General features: G+C 45.6%; 1 protein-coding gene across 1 annotated transcript; it reads right to left on the reverse strand.

The window, feature by feature from the left end:
* Positions 1-1,148: 1,148 nt before the first annotated feature.
* LOC118095366 (sulfotransferase 2B1) lies at positions 1,149-21,311 on the reverse strand. The gene is made up of 7 exons (XM_035136572.2): positions 20,916-21,311; positions 11,466-11,712; positions 9,597-9,805; positions 9,385-9,511; positions 9,140-9,234; positions 6,713-6,893; positions 1,149-1,662 (listed from the first exon to the last, which is right to left on the reverse strand). The coding sequence occupies exons 2-7, from the start codon at positions 11,599-11,601 to the stop codon at positions 1,547-1,549; spliced, it is 864 nt and encodes a 287-aa protein (XP_034992463.1). The 5' UTR covers positions 11,602-11,712; positions 20,916-21,311; the 3' UTR covers positions 1,149-1,546.
* Positions 21,312-22,489: the final 1,178 nt, after the last annotated feature.

The raw sequence follows: 22,489 nt of genomic DNA on the forward strand, positions 1-22,489 counted from the left end.
TCTCTGTGCTCCACTTTAAGCACACCAGAAGCCTCCCGCAGGAATCCTCCTCAGCCGCCTCTTACAAGCCTTTAAATACTTGCAGGCAAGCCTTGCATCTTCCTACTTCCTGTCCCGCCTCCCTTGTGGTTTCCTGTTGGGGCAAAGCCAGGAGAAGCACCTGCTTTGACAAAGCTTTGTTGTTGCCTGCTTCCTCTGGCTTTTCATGACAAGGCAAACCTTCCGGCTGGGGCCTGGTGTGCCAAGCAAATGACTGGCACACTTGATTTGTGGCGCTGGGCAATCGGCTCCCCGTAACCAGCTGGGAGCAGTCCCTGACAGAGAAATCACCACTACCTGCACATTTCCACACTGGTTACAGGTAGGTAGCCGTGTTGGTCTGGATCGAAGTAAAATAAAAAAAATTCCTTTAAGGTGCTACTGAAGGAATTTTTTTTATTTCCACACTGTTTGCAGTGCAGCCACACGTGTGTGTATATGCTGTGTTTGCCCGTAGTCCACTGGTCATGTTGTGCGGATGCCTGATGATCGTCTTCCAAAGCAACTACGTACTCTATTCCGAACTTAAAAATGGAAAGTGTAATGCTGGTGGTCAACAAAAGAGGTTTAAAGACTGTCTCAAGGCAAATCTTAAAAAATGTAGTTATAAACACTGACAACTGGGGAACACTGGCCTGCGAGCGCTCCAATCGGAGAACAGCCTTTACCAAAGGTGTCAGGGGTTTGAAGAAACTCGATCTCAGGACGCAAGGGAGAAATGTGCTAAGAGGAAGGCACGCTTGGCAAATCCACACCATGATCAACTCCCGCCTGAAAACCAATGTCCCCACTGTGGAAGGACATGTGGATCCAGAATTGGTCTCCACAATCACATACGGACCTATTGTTAAATCGTGTTTATGGAAGACAATCTTACTCGGCTACAAGTGATCGCCGAAGAAGAAGAAGAAGAAGAAGAAGAAGAAGAAGTCCACAAAAGCTCATGCCACAAAATATCTGCTAACCTTTAAGGTGCCACCAGCAGACTCTTGGGCCTTGGCTGTAGCCTGTTTCGCTGCAACAGGCCGGCACTGAAGCCCCCTGTAGAAAAAGGCTGTCAGGAGAGCTCTTGTTAATGCATGTCGCCTTCTTTAAACCACTGGACTTTGAAACCATTGGATACTGGTTTATTTTATTACAATACATCCTTTCTCCCATCATGGAACTCAAGACATCGTACAAAGGGCTATTCAGGTGGTCTTCTGCTGACCACACCCAGACCTGCTTAGCTTCAGCAAGGTTGCTGCATCATGCGCCTTCATGGTCATGTGCCCTGATTGCTCAGGGCTTAAGAGCCATAGTTGGGTGACCTCTGGAATCTAATCCCTTCCTGGAGCCCTGACTCCAGTTCTTACTACACCCCATTCTCCTCCCCCGGTTCCAGGAGTTCTGGCCCACCCCAGATGTCCCCACTAATCTACAGCGTGTTGTGCTGAGACACCGTTGGTATCCCATTGAGTTATTAAATCAGTCCGGTGTTGGGTAGAGTCAGCGGAGAAAGCCAGATTCATTCTTTGTCCCATGGAAACGTGACGTTTAAGTCTCGTAGGCGTTCCTGGTAGACCCGGTCAAAACATTCACTCTGTGTGGTGGTCAAATGGTTCTTCCAGTCACCGGATATCCCTGGAAACCAGTAACAGAAAGTAATTGCCAGTTATGCTCAGGACAGACATGGTGGAGGAAATACCGGTATTTCTACACACACGTGATGACCACTGTGTGGCTATGCCAGGGGCTATGATGTTGCCCGTTGTCTGATGAGGAACAGGCAGAGTCAGGGCAAGTGTGTCTTCCTATCAGTGATTCTTATCAGTATCAGCTAAAAATAGAGGTGCATTCAGAGGTAGTATAAGAACGTGAGAATAGCCTTGCTTTGTTGTGTTAACAAAGCAAGGAACTGTGGTTACTGAAATTAGAGGCAACACAGCTAAGGACGGCTTTCTCCATCAAGCACCCCCTTTCTTTCAATGAGCTCACTGGGATGTACATGGTTCTCCCCTCCTCCATTTCATCCTTTCAACAACTCTATAAGGTAGGGTTAGGCTGCAAGACTATTACTGACCCAAGGTCATACAGTGAGCTTCATGACCCTGTTGGGATGTGAACCCTGGTCTGTCAGGTTTTATTCCAGGCCTTCTAACCATTATACCGCATGGCCTTTATGAGCTCCCTAAGACCATCTCACTGGTTGGGTCCAGTGCTGGACTGGAGGGACCATTGGTCAGATTCTTAGGCCACCATTGTGTTTTTTGTTCCAATAAATCAGGGGTGGCCAACTTCCAAGAGACTGCGATCTACTCACAGAGTTAAAAACTGGCAGTGATCTACCCCCTTTTGGGGGGTTCAGGTCAAAGTTGTTGAGGTGTTTTTAGGCAGGAAAGCCCTGTTTTTTTGGGTTCACGTAAAAGTTGTTGAGCTTCTTTAGGAAGGAGGAAAGCGACATTGAGCTTTTTTTTTAGGAAGGAAAGCCCTGGTTTTGGTGGTTCAGGTCATTTTAGGGGTACAGAACAAAGGTGTTGAGTTTTTTTTAGGGGAGACAAAGTTTTTTAGCTTCTTGGGGGGATCTACCAGTGATTTATCACAGACATCCAGTGATCTACTGGTAGATCACGATCTACCTGTTGGACATGCCTGCAATAAATCTTTATACTTTCCCCAACTTTAAATATCGCTTTCCTAATTATATGATTTCGGAAACTTTGATGTATTCTAGCTTTTTCATACCATAGGTAGGGGTGTCAGCCAAATCTATTATCACGCCCTTCCAAATCCAATAGATCTGTATTTTTTTATTTGATCCCTTCTCGGATCCAACAAATACATAAAGTTTCATACCGGTAGTATCATTTCATGTCCGGCAGTGAGAAGCCTCCTCTTTCTTTAGCATCTGTTAATAGTTTATATTTTATTCTCGGCTTCTTGCCCTGCCATTTAAATTTTGAAATATCCTTTTGCCAATCTTTAAAAATGCCATATTACTTATCACTGGAATTGATTGGAATAAAAACAACATTTTTTTCAAGACATTCATCTTGATTACTGAAATTCTCCCTAATAATGACAAGTTCATTCTGTTCCAGATTTCTAATTTCCTTTTTATTTCTTTCCAAACTTTTTCATAATTATATATATATATATATATATATATATATATATATATATATATATATTCCTTGGTGTTAGCCATATCCCTAAGTATTTCACTTTGTTGTGAATATTTATCCCTATTTCTTGTTGAATTTTTTCTTTATCCTGTTTCGGGACCTAATAATTTCATTTTATTTTTTATTAAGTTTGAAACCAGCAACTTGTCCAAACCCCTGTCTCTTATAAATAACCTGTTCAAGTGAGATTGTTGGGTCATCTACAGTGATCACTAAATCATCTGCAAATGCTTTCAATTTAAATTCCTTACTTCCTACCTTTATTCCTCTAATGTTCTCATCTGCTCTGATATTTCGCATCAAAACTTCTAATACTATAATGAACCATAACGGGGAGAGACGACAACCCAGCCAGATTCCTATGATGGCTACACACAAGAACCCTGCTGGATCAGGCCAATGGCCCATTTGGCCCAGCTTCCTGCTCTCACAGGGACCAGCCACATGACTCTGGGAAGCCCACCAGCAGGGCTTCAAAGCAACTGGTATTCAGAAGCATCCTGACTCTGACCCTGGGGGTGCAAGGACAGCAGGAACATTTTCAGATTGGTATATGGGAAGGCTCTAAATTAGGTGACGGCAGGAAATGGCCAGGCCATAGGGCCATTGGGGAGGGGCTGCTGGCAATTGGCAAGGAGTCCAAGCCAGGTGTAATGATGGGATTGGAGGCTGAGCTGGGTGACCTGTCAGGATCCCCTCCAATCCCATGATTCTATGATTGTAAAAAGGAGTAGATCAAACCAGTTGGGCAAGTTTGGGTCTGCCAGCTTCCCCCGCTGTTAGGGAAATTGTAGGCTGATGTCTCTTAAAGGCTGCCCTTTTTAATGGGCGGCAAAGATCTGAATGGGATGCTGCTGTCTCTCTCCACTCCCAGCTGGGTGCATGCAGCCAGGAGACAAAAATAGACTGGAAGAGTTGCTGGGAGGCTAAAGAAAGACACGGAGCTAGCATTTTTGGAGCCCGGAAGGCACTGCCCGTTCTGCTAGATGTGGGTGCCAGTGAACTTCTCAGGGGTCTGTTGGGGTGTCTAATGTTGTGCCTGCACCTACGTTCAACCTCTGCATTTGCAAACAAGCACAAATATTACAAAATGCCAGTAAGCTTCCCGTGACCTCATTCCAAAGGAAGCCGAAGGTGCTGCACCCTTGAAACCTCTCACCGCTGAGAGATTGGGGAATTGCGTAACAATACAGGGGAGCAGCATCTTCCTCCTCCCATCCTGAATAAACTCACTGAGCATCCTGCATTCACAGACACCCAGCAACTGGAGATCAGGCCAACACTGGAAAGTGAGCTTTTGCAACCACCTCACCTTAATTAAAAATGTTTTTGAGCAGAGCTGATTTACATCATACCTGACACCTGCAAGTTACTGAGGAAGAAATAAGGATGCTTCCAAAATTCTCATTTCCTAGATTGTAAATTACCCTTTTTTCCACTTTCCAAGTCAAACCAATGCATTAGGAATTTGTTCCCTGCCCCAAATTTTGTGTAGTGTTGTGGCCTGTGGTGGTTGCCATAGATTTTAGTTCCTTCGTGGCATATTCTGCCTTCACTCTGTGCATTGTGGATCCAGGCATGTGTCTTGAGAAAACACTGCAAAAAAGGCAATCTTGGTGGGACAGAACACATCGTTGGATCAATATCCTTTTGGTGCACTGTTTCACCAGTGCATGGGGTTATATGTGCAGTAAAAGATCAGTTACATAAAACTTGATGAAGTCATAAGTAGAGATGGGGGAGAAATTTGATTCAGTTCACGTTTAAAGATGAACCTACCTAATTATCTCTTTCCAAAACAATGCAAGAAACAAAACACAGCCATCGTCAGAAATTCGCTCTTCTCCAGTTTGCACTTCTACAACTTTTTCGGTGCAGTTTGCAAGCCAACTAATGTACAATAATGCATATATTGGGGTAAAGCACTGATAGAAATAATAATAATAATAATAATAATAATAATAATAATAATAATAATAATAATAATTTATTATTTACACCCCGCCCATCTGGCTGGGTTTCCCCAGCCACTCTGGGCGGCTTACAACAGAAAAATGAAATGAAATAATTAAACATTAAAAGCCTCCCTAAACAGGGCTGCTTTCAGATGTCCTCTAAAAATCTGGTAGCTGTATTTCTCTTTGACATCTGATGGGAGGGCATTCCACAGGGTAGACACCACCACTGAGAAGGCCCTCTGCCTGGTTCCCCGCAACTTGGCTTCTTGCAACGAGGGAACCGTCAGAAGGCCCTCGGTACTGGACCTTAATGTCCGGGCAGAACGATGGAGGTGGAGACGCTCCTTCAGGTATACTGGACCGAGGCCATTAAGGGCTTTAAAGGTCAGCACCAACACTTTGAACTGTGCTCGGAAACGTACTGGGAGCCAATGTAGATCTTTCAAGACCGGTGTTATGTGGTCTCGGCGGCCACTCCCAGTCACCAGTCTAGCTGCCGCATTCTGGATTAGTTGTAGTTTCCGGGTCACCTTCAAAGCTAGCCCCATATAGTCATGAAAGTAACATGCAAAAACACATTATTTTGGGAGAAACTGCTTTGCAAAAAACATGTGCATATTAGACAAAATTGTATACAAATTGCAAAATAGCCATGTTTATACTCTGAGAAGTTTGCACTGAAATTTTGATGAATCTTCAAGAATTTTTTGTTTTTCATTGCAGGTTGAAATGCGGGGAACTGAAATGAAGACTGGGAAAATGAAGAACTGGGGGGAACCGAAATTGATAGGTTTGCCCAGCCCTCGCCATAAATAAGATCACATCAAGATCGTTTTGTTGCAGTGTTTTATCAAGGCACACATAAGCATAAGGGGGGGAGGTGTATGAGGGCACATGCACACACAAATTAACTGGGGTGAGCTGGAGATCCCAGGAGGGAACTGTAGGAATTGGGAAGACAGAGGATAACCCTCTAGGAGCCTAACACAGAACCAACAAGTATAGTGCTGGGGGGAGGTTCTCTCTGGTACTGCTTCGGAGCTGAGGCTAGTACACATACCTAGGGGGTGGTCTGTCGTAGCAAAAAATAAAAATAAAAAATTAAGCACCTTGTGGCACTTTGAAACCTAGCTCATTTGTTATAGCACAAGCCTTTGTGTTTGAAAGTCCACTTCATAAGATCACCGGTGATTCCATACATTTAAGGAGCTCTGATTTAATTGCCAGACTGCACCTTTTGCATTTAATTGCCATTGGACCTCAGCTTTAACATTCCCCTGAGCTTTACACCCACATGCATTATTATGGTGTTTCCTGCTTGGCAGGGGGTTGGACTGGATGGCCCTTGTGGTCTCTTCCAACTCTGTGATTCTATGATTCTATATGCACCTGGAATAGAAGGATCACGCTCCATGCATCTTATAAAGTCCATGGAAACTTACGGCATAATAAATTTGCCACCAGACTATTTGTTGGGGATTCCCAATGGCTGCCACCCCTAATTGAGGCACACACTGCAGAGAGATCGCTCCCAACCCATCCTACTGTCACCTTTGCGGAGGAAAGCACTTTTCTTCTGGTTCATGAGGAAACGGGGCGAGAGGGAGAAATTCGACATCTTGTTGCTTTTCATGGCCTCGAAGGAGGCATTCGCCACCACTGAGTCTATGGCTGCGTCGTCTAAGTCCTTGCCCAGGAACTGGCAAATACGGACTACGCTTCCCCGCAGGTCCTAGAGAATGACGGCGGGAATTGTAAGCATCTGCACACCTGAGATAAACACACTTAAGCACATTGACACCACACATGGAAAGAGTTTCAAAGCTAACTGAGCTGTTGTGGCAATTCCAAAGCAACAAATTCGGCAATCGCAGTTTGAGGAAGGGGGGGCCAAAATTACTGTGAGGAACAGGCCGGGGGGGGGGGCTGCATCTCTGGTGCGCTGAAGTGTTGGCAGTTGTCAAACCAGAAGGTGAACTGGTCAGATTGGAAGTGACATTTGCAGGGGTGAAGATGCAGCGCTGCCCAGCCTGGCAGAGGACAAAGGGAGAGGAGAGGCACCTCAGGTGTGGGCCTCAGCCACTGAGAAAGGGGAAACAGCTGAGGAACCTGTGTACAGGAAGGGAGGCAGGACCAAAAGGTGTAGCAGCAGAGAGACTCTGGGTGAAGGGAAGAGTTGTCCTACTCTAAAGTGCAGGAGTGAAAGTAGGACAGGAGCCTGGCAGGAAGGCGAGAGACTGGAAGAGAGCATGAATGCGTGGAACGGAAAAGGACCAAGCAGAAAGTCGGACAGAAAACAGACAAAGAATTGAAGATAACGAGAGCAATATTCTGACTGAGGCAGGGATAAGGGCAAAGAGCATCATTAAGAGAAGGGCACTTGCAGCTGGATAAAAAGGGGTGCCAAATGTTGCCTTGGAAGGATGGAGGAGACGAAGAGAGGAAGGCGGTTTGCTAAGTCTGGGGCGGCAAGGTGGCAGGCAAAATGTCAGGAGTATAAAGGAAGGAAGCTAAGGGTGACAAGAAGAGCCCTCAGCTTAAAAGTGGAACGGGCTCACCAGGTAGCTAGGAACACCAGAGCATGTCTTTACACTTTAAGGAATTTGCATTCCTAAGAATTTGGGAGACCATCAAGAGGTCAATGAACTGAGAAGTTCGAGAAGCCCTGGTAGAGATAGAGAAGATCTGGGTCTCCCCCTATGCTCTCAACTCACTCATTTATCGACAGGGCTGGATCAAAATAATTAAACAGGTAGAAAGTTTGTCTTTTTTTGTTTTGTTTTAAATGCACAGTCAAAGGCACCCAGATTGCTGGAAAGGTCTTTAACCTGGACGTTTTTATGTCCCTTGCTGGAAACATAGACGGTTATCCTCTACCTCATAATTTCTCCAGTGATCTAACTAGCATCCCTCATGCCCACTCTAATTACCTGTACAGAATCTGACCAGACTACCAGCTGAATCTTAAGGTAGATCCACACAATGCATTTAAAGCACAGCTGACAGACATTTAAAGCACATGACTTTCCCCCAAATAATCCTAGAAACGGCAGTTTCCCCGTTACAGAGGTACACTTTCCAGAGTGGTTTAACAAACTTCAATTCCCAGGATTCTTTTGGGGGAAGTAATGCACAATGAATGTGCAATGAATGTACTCTAAATGTATGGTGTAAATGTGTCGAGCGGCTGTACCTTTTAAGCACCTTTGAAACACCTTTTGCCCCTCAAAGAATTCTGGGTGCTGTAGTTTGTTAAGGGTTGCTGGCAACTGTAACTCTGTGAGGGGTCAGCTGCAGTGCTCAGAATTCTTTGAGGGAGAGAACGTACTTTGAATGTGCTTGAAATGTATAGTTTGTATGAAGCCACAGTTCAGTGCTGGCAATGGGACAACATCCCTCAATGTGTATCTAAGGACAGCAGGCTACCTTAGGGAATACAGAGCAGGCTAGGTTTGGGGACTCAGGGGAAGGAATGGACTATTGCTGCTGCTGCCCAAGGCAGTTGCTTCGCTCCACCTCATGGTAGGGCTGGCCCTGCAGAGCACAGAAAGGCAGGAACCACATCCACACCGCATATTTAAGGCACAAACCTTCCTCCAAAGAATCCCAGGGACTGCATTTTGTTAAGGGTGCTGGGAATTGTAGCTCTGAGAAGGAAAGTCTGCAGTTCCCAGGATCTGCCTTGTGCTTTAAATGCATTGCGGCCCACACATTTGAACGTGGAGGGGCTGGGGACAGGGGGAAAAGATGTGCCGGTCAGATCTGAAGCCAAGAAATCCACATACACACACAATCCGGCCTGCCACAGCATGGAGAGAGAGAGAGAGAGTGTGGGAATTCTCACACTTTTCGCGACCTTCAGGTTCAAGCTATCTTAACAAGCCTGGATACATTCTGCTCCTGGTGCCTCGGCAGGATGTATCCGTGCTTGCAAAAACGCAAAGCTGTATTTTACTAGCAAAATAACATAATAACAACCTCTTGCAGCTCCTCGTATGTGATGAAGAAGAAGTTGTCCTTGTCCTTCAAGTTCAGCCAGCCTTTAACGTGGTCAAACCAGGATCCGAAAGGCACTGGAACCACACAATAGGTGTTAGGCAGGAACCGTGTGGGGCATGAGGAATACCAAGGGTGGATGGTAAGGGGCTAGGAGAAGGCATGACCCTCTAAACTAAAGGGGGGGAGAACATTGCCCCCGCCTCCCACCCCCTCAGTTCGCTCACCGTCTCCCTTTAGGAAGCCCTCCAGAAATTGGTCCAAGGTGCCGGGGTCTTTATAGGGACGAAACATGGAGGCAAAATGGTAGAGGGATACCAATACATCTTTGGGATTCCTGACTGTGTAGATGACCTGTTGGCAGAAAAGGTGGGGATATCATTGGGGGGCTATGAAAATCTCTGGGAGTGTGTCTCAGTAAGGTCTTCTTCTGTCTTACCTTGGCTTTGGATTTGAAGAAGGACTTTGCGAAGAGCTGTGCCGGCAGGTGGGAGCTGATAATGCGAGGTGACTTGTTGGTCAGAGCTATTCTGTATCCTATCACGGTCTCATACCAAGGGCCCCGGTCCCAGTTGGGGACTGTCCGGCACCAGCTGGGGTCACCATTGCTACGGATGAGGCTTAAAATCTCCAGCATCCACACAGTCCCTAAGAAGGAGCCCCGGAAACATCCCAAAAGAAGCACAGGTTAGTACGCAAGTGCCTAGCTCCAGCCTGCCCACAGGCAACGGTTCCCTCCTGGGCTGTGCCCTACCAATACAATGCTTTCCTGGAAGGCGATCGTCAAAGGGATGCTTCGCCCTGGTATGTGCTTTTGAGGATTGCCACAGAATTTGGGGGGCCTTGAAAACATTGAAGGGCTTGCTCCCCCAGGCCTTCCCTAGATGGCGCCCCTGGGGCAGTGAGAGGAGGGAGCAGTGTGCAGGCTAGGACTGCTGTCTTCCACCAGTGAGCTCCATAGTTCAGCATCTGGCCCAGAGCCCAGCTGCCACAGCCTCAGAATCGCCAGGTGAGGGAGCAAGGCAGTGCAGCCTCTGCTGGGCCTGGGGGTGGGGGAGGGGACTCAGCCTGGGATCTGCTCATTTGGCTTCAGCCTCTATCCCTCCATCCTGTCGACCTTCTGGGGGGGGGGGCAGAGTGGCACCCCTCCCCCAAATTTCATTCAAGTTGGCGCCACTGCCCAAAGTCATCTAGCCTCTCCACAACGAATCAGAGTGAATGCTTATCGCTAATGTCATCTAATGTCCCTGCAAACAAGTCAGGATGAATGCTGAATAAGACATGTTGCCCGGGAAGAGGAGGAGGAGGAGGAAGAGGAGGAGGAAGAGGAGGAGGAAGAGGAGGAAGAGGAGGAGGAGTTTGGATTTGATATCCTGCTTTATCACTACCCGAAGGAGTCTCAAAGCGGCTAACATTCTCCTTTCCCTTCCTCCCCCACAACAAACACTCTGTGAGGGGAGTGGGGCTGAGAGACTTCAGAGAGAAGTGTGACTAGCCCACAGTCACCCAGCAGCTACATGTGGAGGAGAGGGGACGTGAACCCGGTTCCCCAGATTACGAATCCACTGCTCTTAACCACTACACCACACTGGCTCTGCCTCCAAGTTTGCAGTACATATGTAAAATTCAATCTAAACATTATGAAAGAAGAAGAAGCTGTGCTTAATAACATTTACCCACACTGCTGTAGAGGAGTCTTCTTGTTCCATATTAAAACACAGCCTGCGGCTGTCTATCCCTTGACCCCAGAAATAATGAACTTAGCTATCTGAACCCACTTGACCTTGAAGAGGGGGCAGGTAGTTCATCTTCCCTTCTGTGACTTCCAGAAGGGCTCGGAACAAGAGAAGCTAAGGGCTGGGTGAGGTTGTTTTGGATTTGCAGGTCTGGACAGATAAGTAAACGGAATACACCCTTCACAATACCCTGCACCTCACACGTGAGCCATTGTGTGTGCACTGGGTGAGGCATTGTGCCAATATAGGTGGTGGAAAATATTCACCTCTGCAAAGCGGCCTTTTTTTATTAGGGATATGTGGAAGAATGATCTCAGAAAGAATAACTTGTTAAGAAGTTTAATCTCAGCTCTCACTTGATCCCTTTTTTGTGTGTACAAAGCGTAGCTGAACTAACCACATGCCAAGCTTGTTGGGTGAGATTAGAATAAAAGTGTGTCATTACTTTACAACCGGCTTGTCTGAGTTTCTGCATCATTAATAAAGATCCCTTGGTGCCCGGCTCTTACTAGGGAAACTGAGCACGACCTGTTGGGAGAATTTCAAAGACAATCAGGACATTTCCCCTGTACCTGATTTTTGGTAGGTGACATTGAAAATATCGTCGTCCCGAACTTGGAAGTTGTTTTCCACCATCTGCAGCACCTGTCCCGAGTAGATAATTTGAGGAAAACTGATCCCCTTGTACTGGAAATATTCCTTGAACATCCTGGGACTCCGCAGATAACAGGAAGGGCGTTGACTGGAGGCAGAAGTTGGCTGGAAAAGGATGATGCCCAAGTGAAGAAATTATGTGGCTGGGAGGTGGCGATGGAGCTTCTAAAAGAGAGGGAAAGATTTATGAAATATCAGGTGTGGTAGTGAGAGAATACAATAGCGTGGAGCAGTAAATTGGACCTGGTGAAAAAGAATTAGGGCCTATCCACAACTCAGTTTGTGCCTCCTTTAATTCACCCTCGCTGTGACTGGTGTTCTCCAATTATGGCTCTGCCACACTTTATCCTCCCCAAATCTGGAGATTCCCTATGCAACTGATGTAGCTCAGATTTTCAAAGCATAGGGAACCCCCAGATTTAGTGGGGAGGGGAGAAAATGTGAGACACCAGTAGCTGGGGGAAGAATGCCAAATGGATGAGAGGAACTCCTGTTTTAAAGGGGTCACAAGGGGTTCACAACCCACATTAAACCACAGTGTGGGCAGGCCCTTAGAGTTTAGAGCCCAGGGTGCTTCCAGATTCATGTTATTTCCAGGTGGAATTCAATCGCTTACTGGCAAGCTCCAGTTGCACCGTTAAAACTGGTTGGGAGCTCTTGCACAACAAATCTGCTTCCCCAAAAGACCAGACTTTTGCAATAAGGTAAGTGACAGGGAATGCAGAGGAAGGTGTGAAGCAGGACTTAATTTGATGCAACTGATATTGAACCACCTCAACAAAGAAAGCACAGTAAAAAGAAATGCTCCTTAAACAGCCAACACCATCTAATCTCCCGGCAGACAAATCAGGATGAATGCTCAATAAAACAGGTCATCTGCAAACACCCCCAGATCCCACAATGCCCTGGCATAAGTTATTCCCTCCTTCTGGCATAGAGGAGGAGCCGGGGGGGGGAGAGAGAGACAATAAATTATAGTGCACTTAGATTTCAGCTCCCCTACGATCAATTGAAGTGCCTTGGAGGTTTGCAAGAGCAGCGGAGGAGCCTGTTGCTTCGTATCAAAAGTCCCATCTGGCATTCTGCTCCAGTGGCTGCTTCTGAGAAGCACACAGGCAAGAATCAGAAAGGCAACGGATCGCTCTCCTTGTTTGTCAGCAGCATCTGGTGCTGCAAAGGACATGGCCTCTGAACATGGAGATCATTCCACTGTGGCCAACAGTTGCTGAGCGACCTCCATGATTTTGCCTCAGGTCGCTTCCGGGCAACCTGTTTCATGAGCCACATTTGTTCATGGGGAGAATTAGAGGACATTGCGCTGCATTCCCCACCCCATCCCTTTCATTAAAGATTGCAAAAAGACTGATTATTTTGGGGAAGCGGGTCTGCATCATCGCAAGACCACCCAATCAATTCTAATTTCGCATCCTGAACTTGCCAGGATGTGATTGTACTCAGAATGAGGTGACAGTCTGGAAGCATCCTAATTCTCTCTTTAAAAAAAAAAGCCTTCTTAGTGAATTCTACAAGATAATTATGCATTGTGTGAAGACGTTTCATGAGGTGACACCCCACCCTCTTGCTTTCTAGGATTGTGACAGAAAAGTCACCTCCACACCATTTAAAGCACATTCGCTGCGTATGAATTCACCTGAAGGATCCTGGGAGCTGTCATTTGTTAGGAGTCCTGGAAAATGTAGCTCTGTGAGGGGTAAACTTCAGGTTCTAGGATTCCTTGGGCCAAGCCATGTGCTCTAAACGTATGGCCCTATCTGCACATTTAAAGCAGTATTATACCACTTTAAACAGTCAACGGCTCCCTTCAAAGAATCCTGGGAACTGTAGCTTGCTTTGTTTTTAATTCGTAAATTTATTTTCTATTTTGTTATTAAATCATTTCAACATGCAGCAACATCATACCAATAAGTGATTAAATATACCAGCCTAACACAGAAGCTCGTGCTTAAATAACACATGCACAATAACGACCAAATAACGTAATAGGTTCTTATAACACACTACTATTTTTAAAGATGGCAGTAAACCATTTATGTTAACCAAAAAGTTTTATAACGTAAGTGGAGTCATTTATTTTCATTTTTTTTAGCCCTGTACATAACAAAAAAACCTGTGCCAATCCGATACCAAAGAGTATTTTTTTTTATGTATGGAAGTGAGAGCTGGACCATAAAGAAAGCTGATCGCCGAAGAATTGATGGTTTTGAATTATGGTGCTGGAGGAGACTCTTGAGCAGGCATCCCCAAACTTTGGCCCTCCATATGTTTTGGACTACAATTCCCATCTTCCCTGACCACTAGTCCTGTTAGCTAGGGATCATGGGACTTGTAGGCCAAAACATCTGGAGGGCCGCAGTTTGTGGGTGCCTGCTCTTGAGAGTCCCGTGGACTGCAAGAAGATCAAACCTATTCATTCTGAAGGAAATCAGCCCTGAGTGCTCACTGGAAGGACAGATCCTGAAGCTGAGGCTCCAATACTTTGGCCACCTCATGAGAAGAGATGACTCCCTGGAAAAGACCCTGATCTTGGGAAAGATTGAGGGCACTAGGAGAAGGGGATGACAGAGGACGAGATGGTTGGACAGTGTTCTCGAAGCTACCGTACCAACATGAGTCTGGCCAAACTGAGGGAGGCAGTGGAAGACAGGAGTGCCTGGCGTGCTCTGGTCCATGAGGTCACGAAGAGTCGGACACGACTAAACGACTAAACAACAACTATTGGCTATACTTTGTTGTACCAATTTGTCAGAGACGCCCTCTAAGCATCTCTTTATCATGAGCATGGCTGCTAGCAGTAGAGAACTTATTAGAGGTTTGAGCTGTTAAGTTAATATTACCTCCCGTGTAAAGACTGAGGAGCGCCAACTCTGGACATTTAGAGACATTTTGTGCAGTAATTGCTTTTATTTGGAAAAATTCTTCCCCCCAGAAATGAGCCACTTTCCCACATTTGGCAACCTCTCCAACAGTTTGATGTGTACAGTACTAGGAACTACCATATTGGTTAGCTATACAGTATGTATAACTAAATAGGCGTGTCTGAGGTTAACCTTATAAGCGTGAGGTGCCAGTCTTGCACTCTTTTGTTATCTCTCTTGCAGAGACAGAGACCAATTTAAATGGAAATTTCCTCCACTGAGGTCCACATCTCTTCATTGATAGCAATCTGCCAATCAGCTTCCCACATCTGCCTTAAACCCTCTGCTCCACCCATATCTATTAGGATTAACATACTGTTATGAGTTTGGGGAAAGGTTTAGGCCAAATATCTGGGCCACCTTGGAAACTCTTGGAAAAGCCAGGCTAGCTTCCTGTTCAGGTGGTAGCCTGGGTGATGAGCCATTCAGGGAACAAAGGAAGGGGCTCTGTGCGAGATAGCAAATGGGGGGATAGCAAATGGGGGGGGGGCTTCTTCAACTCATGGTTAGTTAGAAAGACAAAAGGGCAGAGTGCAGCGAGGTGAACTAGAAGCAAAGCAGCAAGCTGGGAAAAGAAAGAGGGAGAGAGATATTTGAATCCAAAGCTGTGGCTATGGGAGATGCAGAGCCCTCTTGGGGGGGTTAAAGCTGTGAACCCCTCCATCATAGGCTCAGGTTGAATATATGTGTAAATAAACCACATTTCCTAAAGACACCACAGTCTCTGCTGTGCCTCATTCCAAAGAATTCCTGGCACCCCAGGAATCTCACACCGCTCAGAGATTGAGGTGGGGAAGAGGGAACTCTAGTTTGTTAAGAGTGCTGAGTGTTGTTAGGAGACTCCTATTCCCCTCACTGGGCTACAGCTCTCAGGGTAGTTTAATGATCAATCCCCCTTCCCAGGGAATTGTGGGAACTTGAGCTCTGTGAGGGGAATGAAGGTCTCGTAACAACACTCAGCGCCCTGAGCAGTCAGGAGTGATCCTGCTTTAAATGTATAGTGCGGACAGGGGCGTCATCTTACCTATAGAGCCTAGTGGTGCGGGGCGACCAGCTGAGCCGGGAGGCACCACATCCAACCTCCGCCTCTTCCCCACCGGAGGAGCTGCCCTCCAGCCGCTGCCCGCCCATAGCTGTCAAGTTCTCCCTTTTTTAAGGGAAATTCCCTTATGCTGAACAGGCTTCCTCACGAGAAAAGGGAAAACTTGACAGTTATGTGCCCGCCTCCTCCAGCCCCGCCGGCAGCGCCGTCCTCCCTAAAAAAACGGGGCGGGGCGCTGGAGGGAGCTTTGCACCACAGCACCGGATATGCTTAAGCGGCCCTGGGTGTGAATGAAGTCTACGTTTTTACACATAGCTGTCAAGTTTTTTTCCCTTTTCTTGCGAGGAAGCCTATTCAACATAAGGGAATTTCCCTTTAAAAAAGGGAGAACTTGACAGCTACCATATGGTTTTACACAGTGCAGAACCACTGAAATTAATAAGCATGACTATGGCTGCATAGATACTACAGCTTTAAAGCACATTCAAATCCCATTCCCCCTACCCTCAAATAATTATGGACGCAGTAAGTTTGTTAAGGATTGATGGGATTTGTGAGGGGTCGACAACAGTGCTCAGAATTCTTTGAGGGAAAGAATGAGCTTCAAATGTCAAAGAGAAAAACAGCTACCAGATTTTTAGAAGACATCTGAAGGCAGCCCTGTTTAGGGAGGCTTTTAATCTTTAATCGATTATTTTATTCTTCTGTTGGAAGCCGCCCAGAGTAGCTGGGGAAACCCAGCCAGATGGGCGGGGTATAAATAATAAATTATTATTATTATTATTTAAAGGTATACTGCAGTATTTATGCAGCCTAAGTTAGGGCCATTGTTTTCAATAGGTCTACTCTGAGTAAAACCCAGTTGAATACAGTATCACCCTTGGTGTGGATGTGATCACAAGATCACACACACACACACACACACACACACACACACACACACACACATGGCTGCCCCTCCTTGTGGTGCTCACTAATCCTGCCTACCCTCAACTTCTTCCCATTACACCTCACCCAGGCAGGCCCCCATTCTCCCTGTTTCCTCACAACTCCTTCAATGCTCCTTTGTGTCTCTCCATCCCTGCTTTATTCGAACATCTGCTGTTGTTTAATGCTGCCTCCTCTTTCACTTCTGTCCCCTTTCCTGACTTTATGACAATTCAGGATTGTAACACGGCACTACAAATCCTCCAATGGAGACTGCATGATGACAGCCTTATGTTTTTATGTGTATAGGAAGATATCTCCTTCATGGTTAAGTTTTACTGTGTCTTCTAAAGACATTTGCGACCGCATTGCCCAGCTCCCTTTCCACTGCAAGTTCTCCTCAAGTCAAGAGCAGCTCCCCACCCCTCTCAGGCGTCATAGGTGTATGGGCATATTGGCAACACCGGGAGTTAATAATACCACAGGGCTCAGAGAAACAAGCAATGCCAGTTGGACCTGACCAGAGGCCTCCTCCCACACTTGACATAATAAGCAACACCCCAGGAGTGAAAGGCTCCTCAGTGTTTGTAGTAGAACTGGGTTCTGAGGCACACCGTGTGCCAAACGAAAATGACTCACGCGTACTTGTGACAATTGAAGTTAATGCATCCATGAGTCCCAAACACCTGCCCACAGGTCTTGCTGTGTGATTTACTGATTTGGCTTTGCCATAATTCAGAAGAGAACAAGGCTCCGGCACCGTTAATAGTTGTGCAAGAGAAGGGGGCTTCGGGTGTGGCTTGAAATGATGCAAGCCCCTCTTGTACGCAATCCCTAAAGGTGCAGGAGCTCTTCTCTTTGTTGCATCAGGCCAGCCAGGCTTGGTTGCTTCCAATGCACCTCTGCTGTGTGTGTGTGTGTGTGTGTGTGTGTGTGTGTGAGAGAGAGAGAGAGAGAGAGAGAGAGAGAGAGAGAGCATAGCTGCCAAGTTTTCCCTTTTCTCGCGAGGAAGCCTATTCAGCATAAGGGAAAATCCCTTTAAAAAAGGGATAACTTGGCAGCTATGGAGAGAGAGAGAGAGAGAGAGAGAGAGAGAGAGAGAGAGAGAGAGAGAGAGAGAGAGAGAGATTTCTGTTGCATTTTTACAGTAGCTAAGAACAATAATTCATAGGAGCAGAGGTTCTAAAAGAGACGGTCCTTTATGTATGCTGTTACCGTAGCCAGAAGAATCCGCAACCAGGGAGAAGAAGCGACTGAAGAAGACTGGAAAGACTTTAAATTATATTTGAAAAAATATGCTAAAGTTACATATTAAGAATAGAATTAGGTTAGAAAGAAGCTATGGAAGGAAGAAGTATGTTAAGTAGAAGAATAAAATAAGTTTAGAAGATGTTAGGAAAATGTATTAGAAATTGCTAAAGTTTAATTTGTTAAAGAACCGCAGTGGATGGGAGCCCGAGGGGGTCCCAATAGATAATGTGAATGAAAAATGAGGTTTTTCTTGTTTATGTGTTATATCTTGTCTTTTTCTTTTCTTCTCTTATTGTTTGTTGTATTATTTGTTGTTTTGTTTTTTGGTGTTATTTCTTGAAAACTAATAAAAATTATTTTTTAAAAAAACAGAATCCTGTATGTGCAGGTGTGGATAGAATAAGAAGTCCCAACAAAAGAAGAATGGATTTTAAAGTGAATGGACTATGCAGAAATGGCGAAGTTGACAGGAACAATAAAAGATCAAAAAGAGGAGAACTTCCTTGAGGAGCGCATTCCCCTTGGGCGCCACCCCCTGCTTCAATTGAAATCACGAGCGGGATTTGAATAATAGGCAAGGGAAGGAGAATAAAGAAACGATTGTAATCTAAGTTACAATACATTAGGAAATAAATGGCAGTTTATCTGCTGAAGTTATGGCAGCAGATAAAGGAATAGAACAGGAACATTAGGGGCGTAAAGATGGGAAGTCAAAATGTAAGAAATTATTATATTGAAAGTGAGTTGAATAAATGTCAAATTTTGTGTAAAAGACTGATATTGTCTATTACAGTATATCTCAATCCCACTCTTCCTCCACGGAGCTTAGGCTAGCATCCAAAGTGCTCTCTCTCTCTCTCTCTCTGCCTCTAGTGTACCTTCAGAACAACTTTACGGGGCAGGTTAGGCTGAGAGATGCAACAACCAAGTTATTGGTTGGCTCTTACCTCAGGGTAACATTCGTCTGCATAAACATGTTATATTTACCAGTATTTCTTTATTATTATTTCAAAATGAATAATACATAACAGACAAAGGGCATTTCATTATTTAAAGTAAAACAAAACTTGTGGAAATTAAATAAATGTATTTGCTACATTTGTCTAACCCCATACAGAAGGTCGCGGGGGGGGGGGAGTTTAAGAGGCTACATCCACCACATCCATACATTTAAAACCCATTTATACCACTTTAATAGTCATGGCTTCCTCCAAAAGAACCATTAGAACTGTAGTTGTAAGTGCTGACCTACAACTTTCAGCATGTTTGATAAACAGTTCTCCCATGTGGTACAAGAGGCCTTTAAATACCGGTACATGGTGTGGATATGACCAGTCTAGGTCCATCTACCTGTATGTGACGAGCCTTGAGCAGTTTGCAGGCTGGGCACAAAGCATTAGCCATGCCCTGTTTCCACACTTCGAAATCTTTTTGTCCCCACAGGAAGCCTTGGAGGTGACCTAGTGAGTTTCATGCTTGAACAGGGATTGGAACTAGAGTGGTCCCAATCCTAGTCTGACACACTGAGCGTTACACCACAGTAGTAGCTCACTAGCTAATGACCAACAAACAACACAGTTGACACCGTTCCCTACTCCAGCCATGCCTTCTTCCAATCTGTCTCTAGTTGGAGTAATATTGTTGGGTTGTTGCACCAGATGCGATTGGATCATTCATTGACTCCCAACAAAAGCCACTTGCCCAGAGAGGGAGGTTGCTATTGTGTCTCTGTATGAGTCACTGTTCTGATCTTGCCTTCTTCCACACCCAGGCCAGTAATTCACATAGAAACACAGAGCTCCTCTAAGGGCAGGTAATGTGTATTCTTTTGCCTTTGATGGATATAAGGGGGACATGTGCCCTTAATTTTAATTCAAAAGTATTCTTCTCTAGATTCCTTTCCAAATAGTGGTGGCGGCGACGGCGGTGATTTAATGGCAACTAATCCATCTGCACCTTTGGGCGAGGAGCAGTTTTCTTTTGCTACAGATTTGGGGATTTGCAGAAAGTTCTAGGTCTGCAGGGTAGAGAGGGGAAGGGAGAATTTTTCGCACAAAGCCATCTACTTCTCCAATTATAAAACACTGCACATCTAAAGCAACCAGGTAACTTGGTCTCCCTGAACGTTGCTCCCTGGAGAAATTAGGAGCTAACCTACAGTAGTCAAAATAAACACGCCAGCTCTATTTTTGTCTTTGCCGGCTCCAGAGCACAGCTCTCAAACTTGCTTGAGGAAAAAAAGATAATTAAACTCAAGGAGACTGCAAGATGCCTAGATTTGTTAGCTTCTTCTCCTAGCCCCAGGGGCTGGACAGTTACACAGGTAACGGTTGGCCCTTTTCAATAGTCCGGAGTCTGAACCCAGTGGTGCACAAACACCCCTTGCTCAAAGCAGACCAGGCGCCCATTGCACAGACGTGACACTGAGGTGCCCAAGGCAGCATACCAAATAAATAGCACCGGCAATGTTTTGGAAGAAAGTAGGTGAAAGCTCCACCCAATGTGATGACAGGGTCCCAGTTAAACTGTAGGGGTCGCTGGGCGAGGAAGGGACGCCTCATTTGTTTACAGTTGAGAGGACAAGTGTGTCAATTTCCTTAACTAATTGTTCCGTTGTCCTTATTGACATCCCTCTTCATCAACCCAGCAGGTGTGCACTAAGCCAGAGGTGGCCCTCCAGGTGTTGATGGACTTCCAACCCCGCAGCCAATGTTGCCAATGGGCAGGAAGGGTGGGAGCTGCAATCCTGCCCCATCTGGAAGGCCACAGATAGGAATGGAGGAAGCTCCTTTTAAGGAAAATTCTGGGGTGAGAGACTACTCAACAGCCCAGCTCGTCAGGGCAGAGCCAACACTCTAACCACTGAACCCCATTGTCTCTCATAGTTCCTTCACACATTCTTGTCTTCTTCCCCCTTTCATGCCTCCCCCCCATCTCGCTTCCTTTCCCCTCCTGCTTGACACTCCTCCAGCCTGCAAACATACAAACTCACATATTACCTTGCAAACTTCTTACCTATACTGTATCTATACTAACCAGCAAGAGATGAACAGGAGCAAGACAAGGCAGGCATATCACAAAGGGCGACCCCGGGGCAGGTGTCTGCTGCTTGCTTACACCTGCCCTTCCCTCTCTCGTGCATATCCTAATTTCTGCCTAAATTTCTGCACATCCGCTCCCCAACCTTCTCCCGCTTCCTTAAGGTTACGCACCTTCCCAATCTCTCCTTTCTCTGCTTCTTCGTTTCTCTGCTTCTTCCCAGGAGCCGCAGGGTTAAGCAGCAGGGCCTCTCCTTTGGCTTTTATTCTCCTCCTCATGCACTGGCAAACCTGCCCTCCCTCATGGTTGCACGCGCTTCTGTGTCACCTCTTCTCTCCTCTCACCTGGACTGCGCACAACTGTTCCTGCATCTCATCCCCAGGGTTGTCACAGTTCCAGGGTTGTCCCTAAGGGGTTGTGGCCTGTTGACTCACCCCAAAGGGTGTTGCAAAATGTGAGTCTGATGCAGGGCTGGGCATCTTAGCATCTTATTGAGAGATCAGAAAACTACCCACGCCAGAGACTGCACACGGGAGATCTAGCTGTTCTTTCCACACTCCAGAATCCAGCCGTGGGGAGACTGAATAGGAGTCATTTTTATTTATTTATTTGTAAGGCAGAGAAGCGAACCTCCCGTTTGTGAAATAAGAAGAGGCTCAGTTCTTTCTTCCGGGATTAATTGTGTAGAGCTCCTAATTATGCTGGGCCTGTGCCAAATTCTCTTCCTTTCTTTGAATAAATATATTAGAGAGGGGAATAGATTTTGGCTCCTGGTCGCTTCCACTGGGATTAATCTGGAGCCACACTTGATTGCAATGTGTTGCAATATCGGTTTCTTCTTTTCGCAGCAGGAAATAAACTGTAATAAATCCTGATTGCAAATGGGTTCAGTGCCATATCCTTTTTTTTTAAAAAAAAAAAGTGACATCAAGGGTATATAACCGTGAACTGAAGAGCTCGCACTGCCATTATGATCACCAACCCAGAGGAATCAATACCTTACATTTTTGGTCCATTTGCTGGACTGCAAATCAGTTATCAAAAATTAGAAATGGTATGTATAAATGTCTCACACTCACCAGCTATACAGAATAAGATCCATCAAACTATAGGCTTAAAAGTTCATTCAACATCTTTAAAATATTTAGGAAAATTAATTCCCCCCCCAAAAATCTGGAATTGGCTTATCACAATAAAGTATTAACCCCTTATCAAAACTGTAAAACAAACACTGATAAACTGGGACAAATTGAAACTTATATGGCTCCGGGGGGGGGGGGGGAGAATGCCGCAACAAGAATCATAATTCTCCCAAAACGATTACAAAATTTTGAAGTCATTCCAGCCATGATATCAGAAGAAAAACCTAGGAAAAGTTAATGATCACATTTATCCATTGAGGTGGGGAGAAAGCCAGAATCCGGCTTTCCATGTTATAGAGTGATACATCTTAAGGGGCTCCGAGTGTCCCAAATATTACATATTGCCATGATGTAGCACACATTAAGAATCTAATTGCCATTGCTCAAGGCAATAAAGCTTGGATATGGATAAAAAATTGAACACTCGCCAGACTGGGGCCATAAAATGGGAAAGTATCGCATTTCTGATGCATAATCCAAAGGCAAATGAAAAATTAGATAACCCCTGCCTATTGGCAATTGAAAAAATCTGGACAAGGTGGTATAAAAAATTGCATGCACACAAACCCATCTCCTTGCTTATTCCTTTCTTATATCATTCCCAT

The sequence above is a fragment of the Zootoca vivipara genome, chromosome 13 (assembly GCF_963506605.1).
Source record: "Zootoca vivipara chromosome 13, rZooViv1.1, whole genome shotgun sequence".
Taxonomy (NCBI): Eukaryota; Metazoa; Chordata; class Lepidosauria; order Squamata; family Lacertidae; genus Zootoca; species Zootoca vivipara.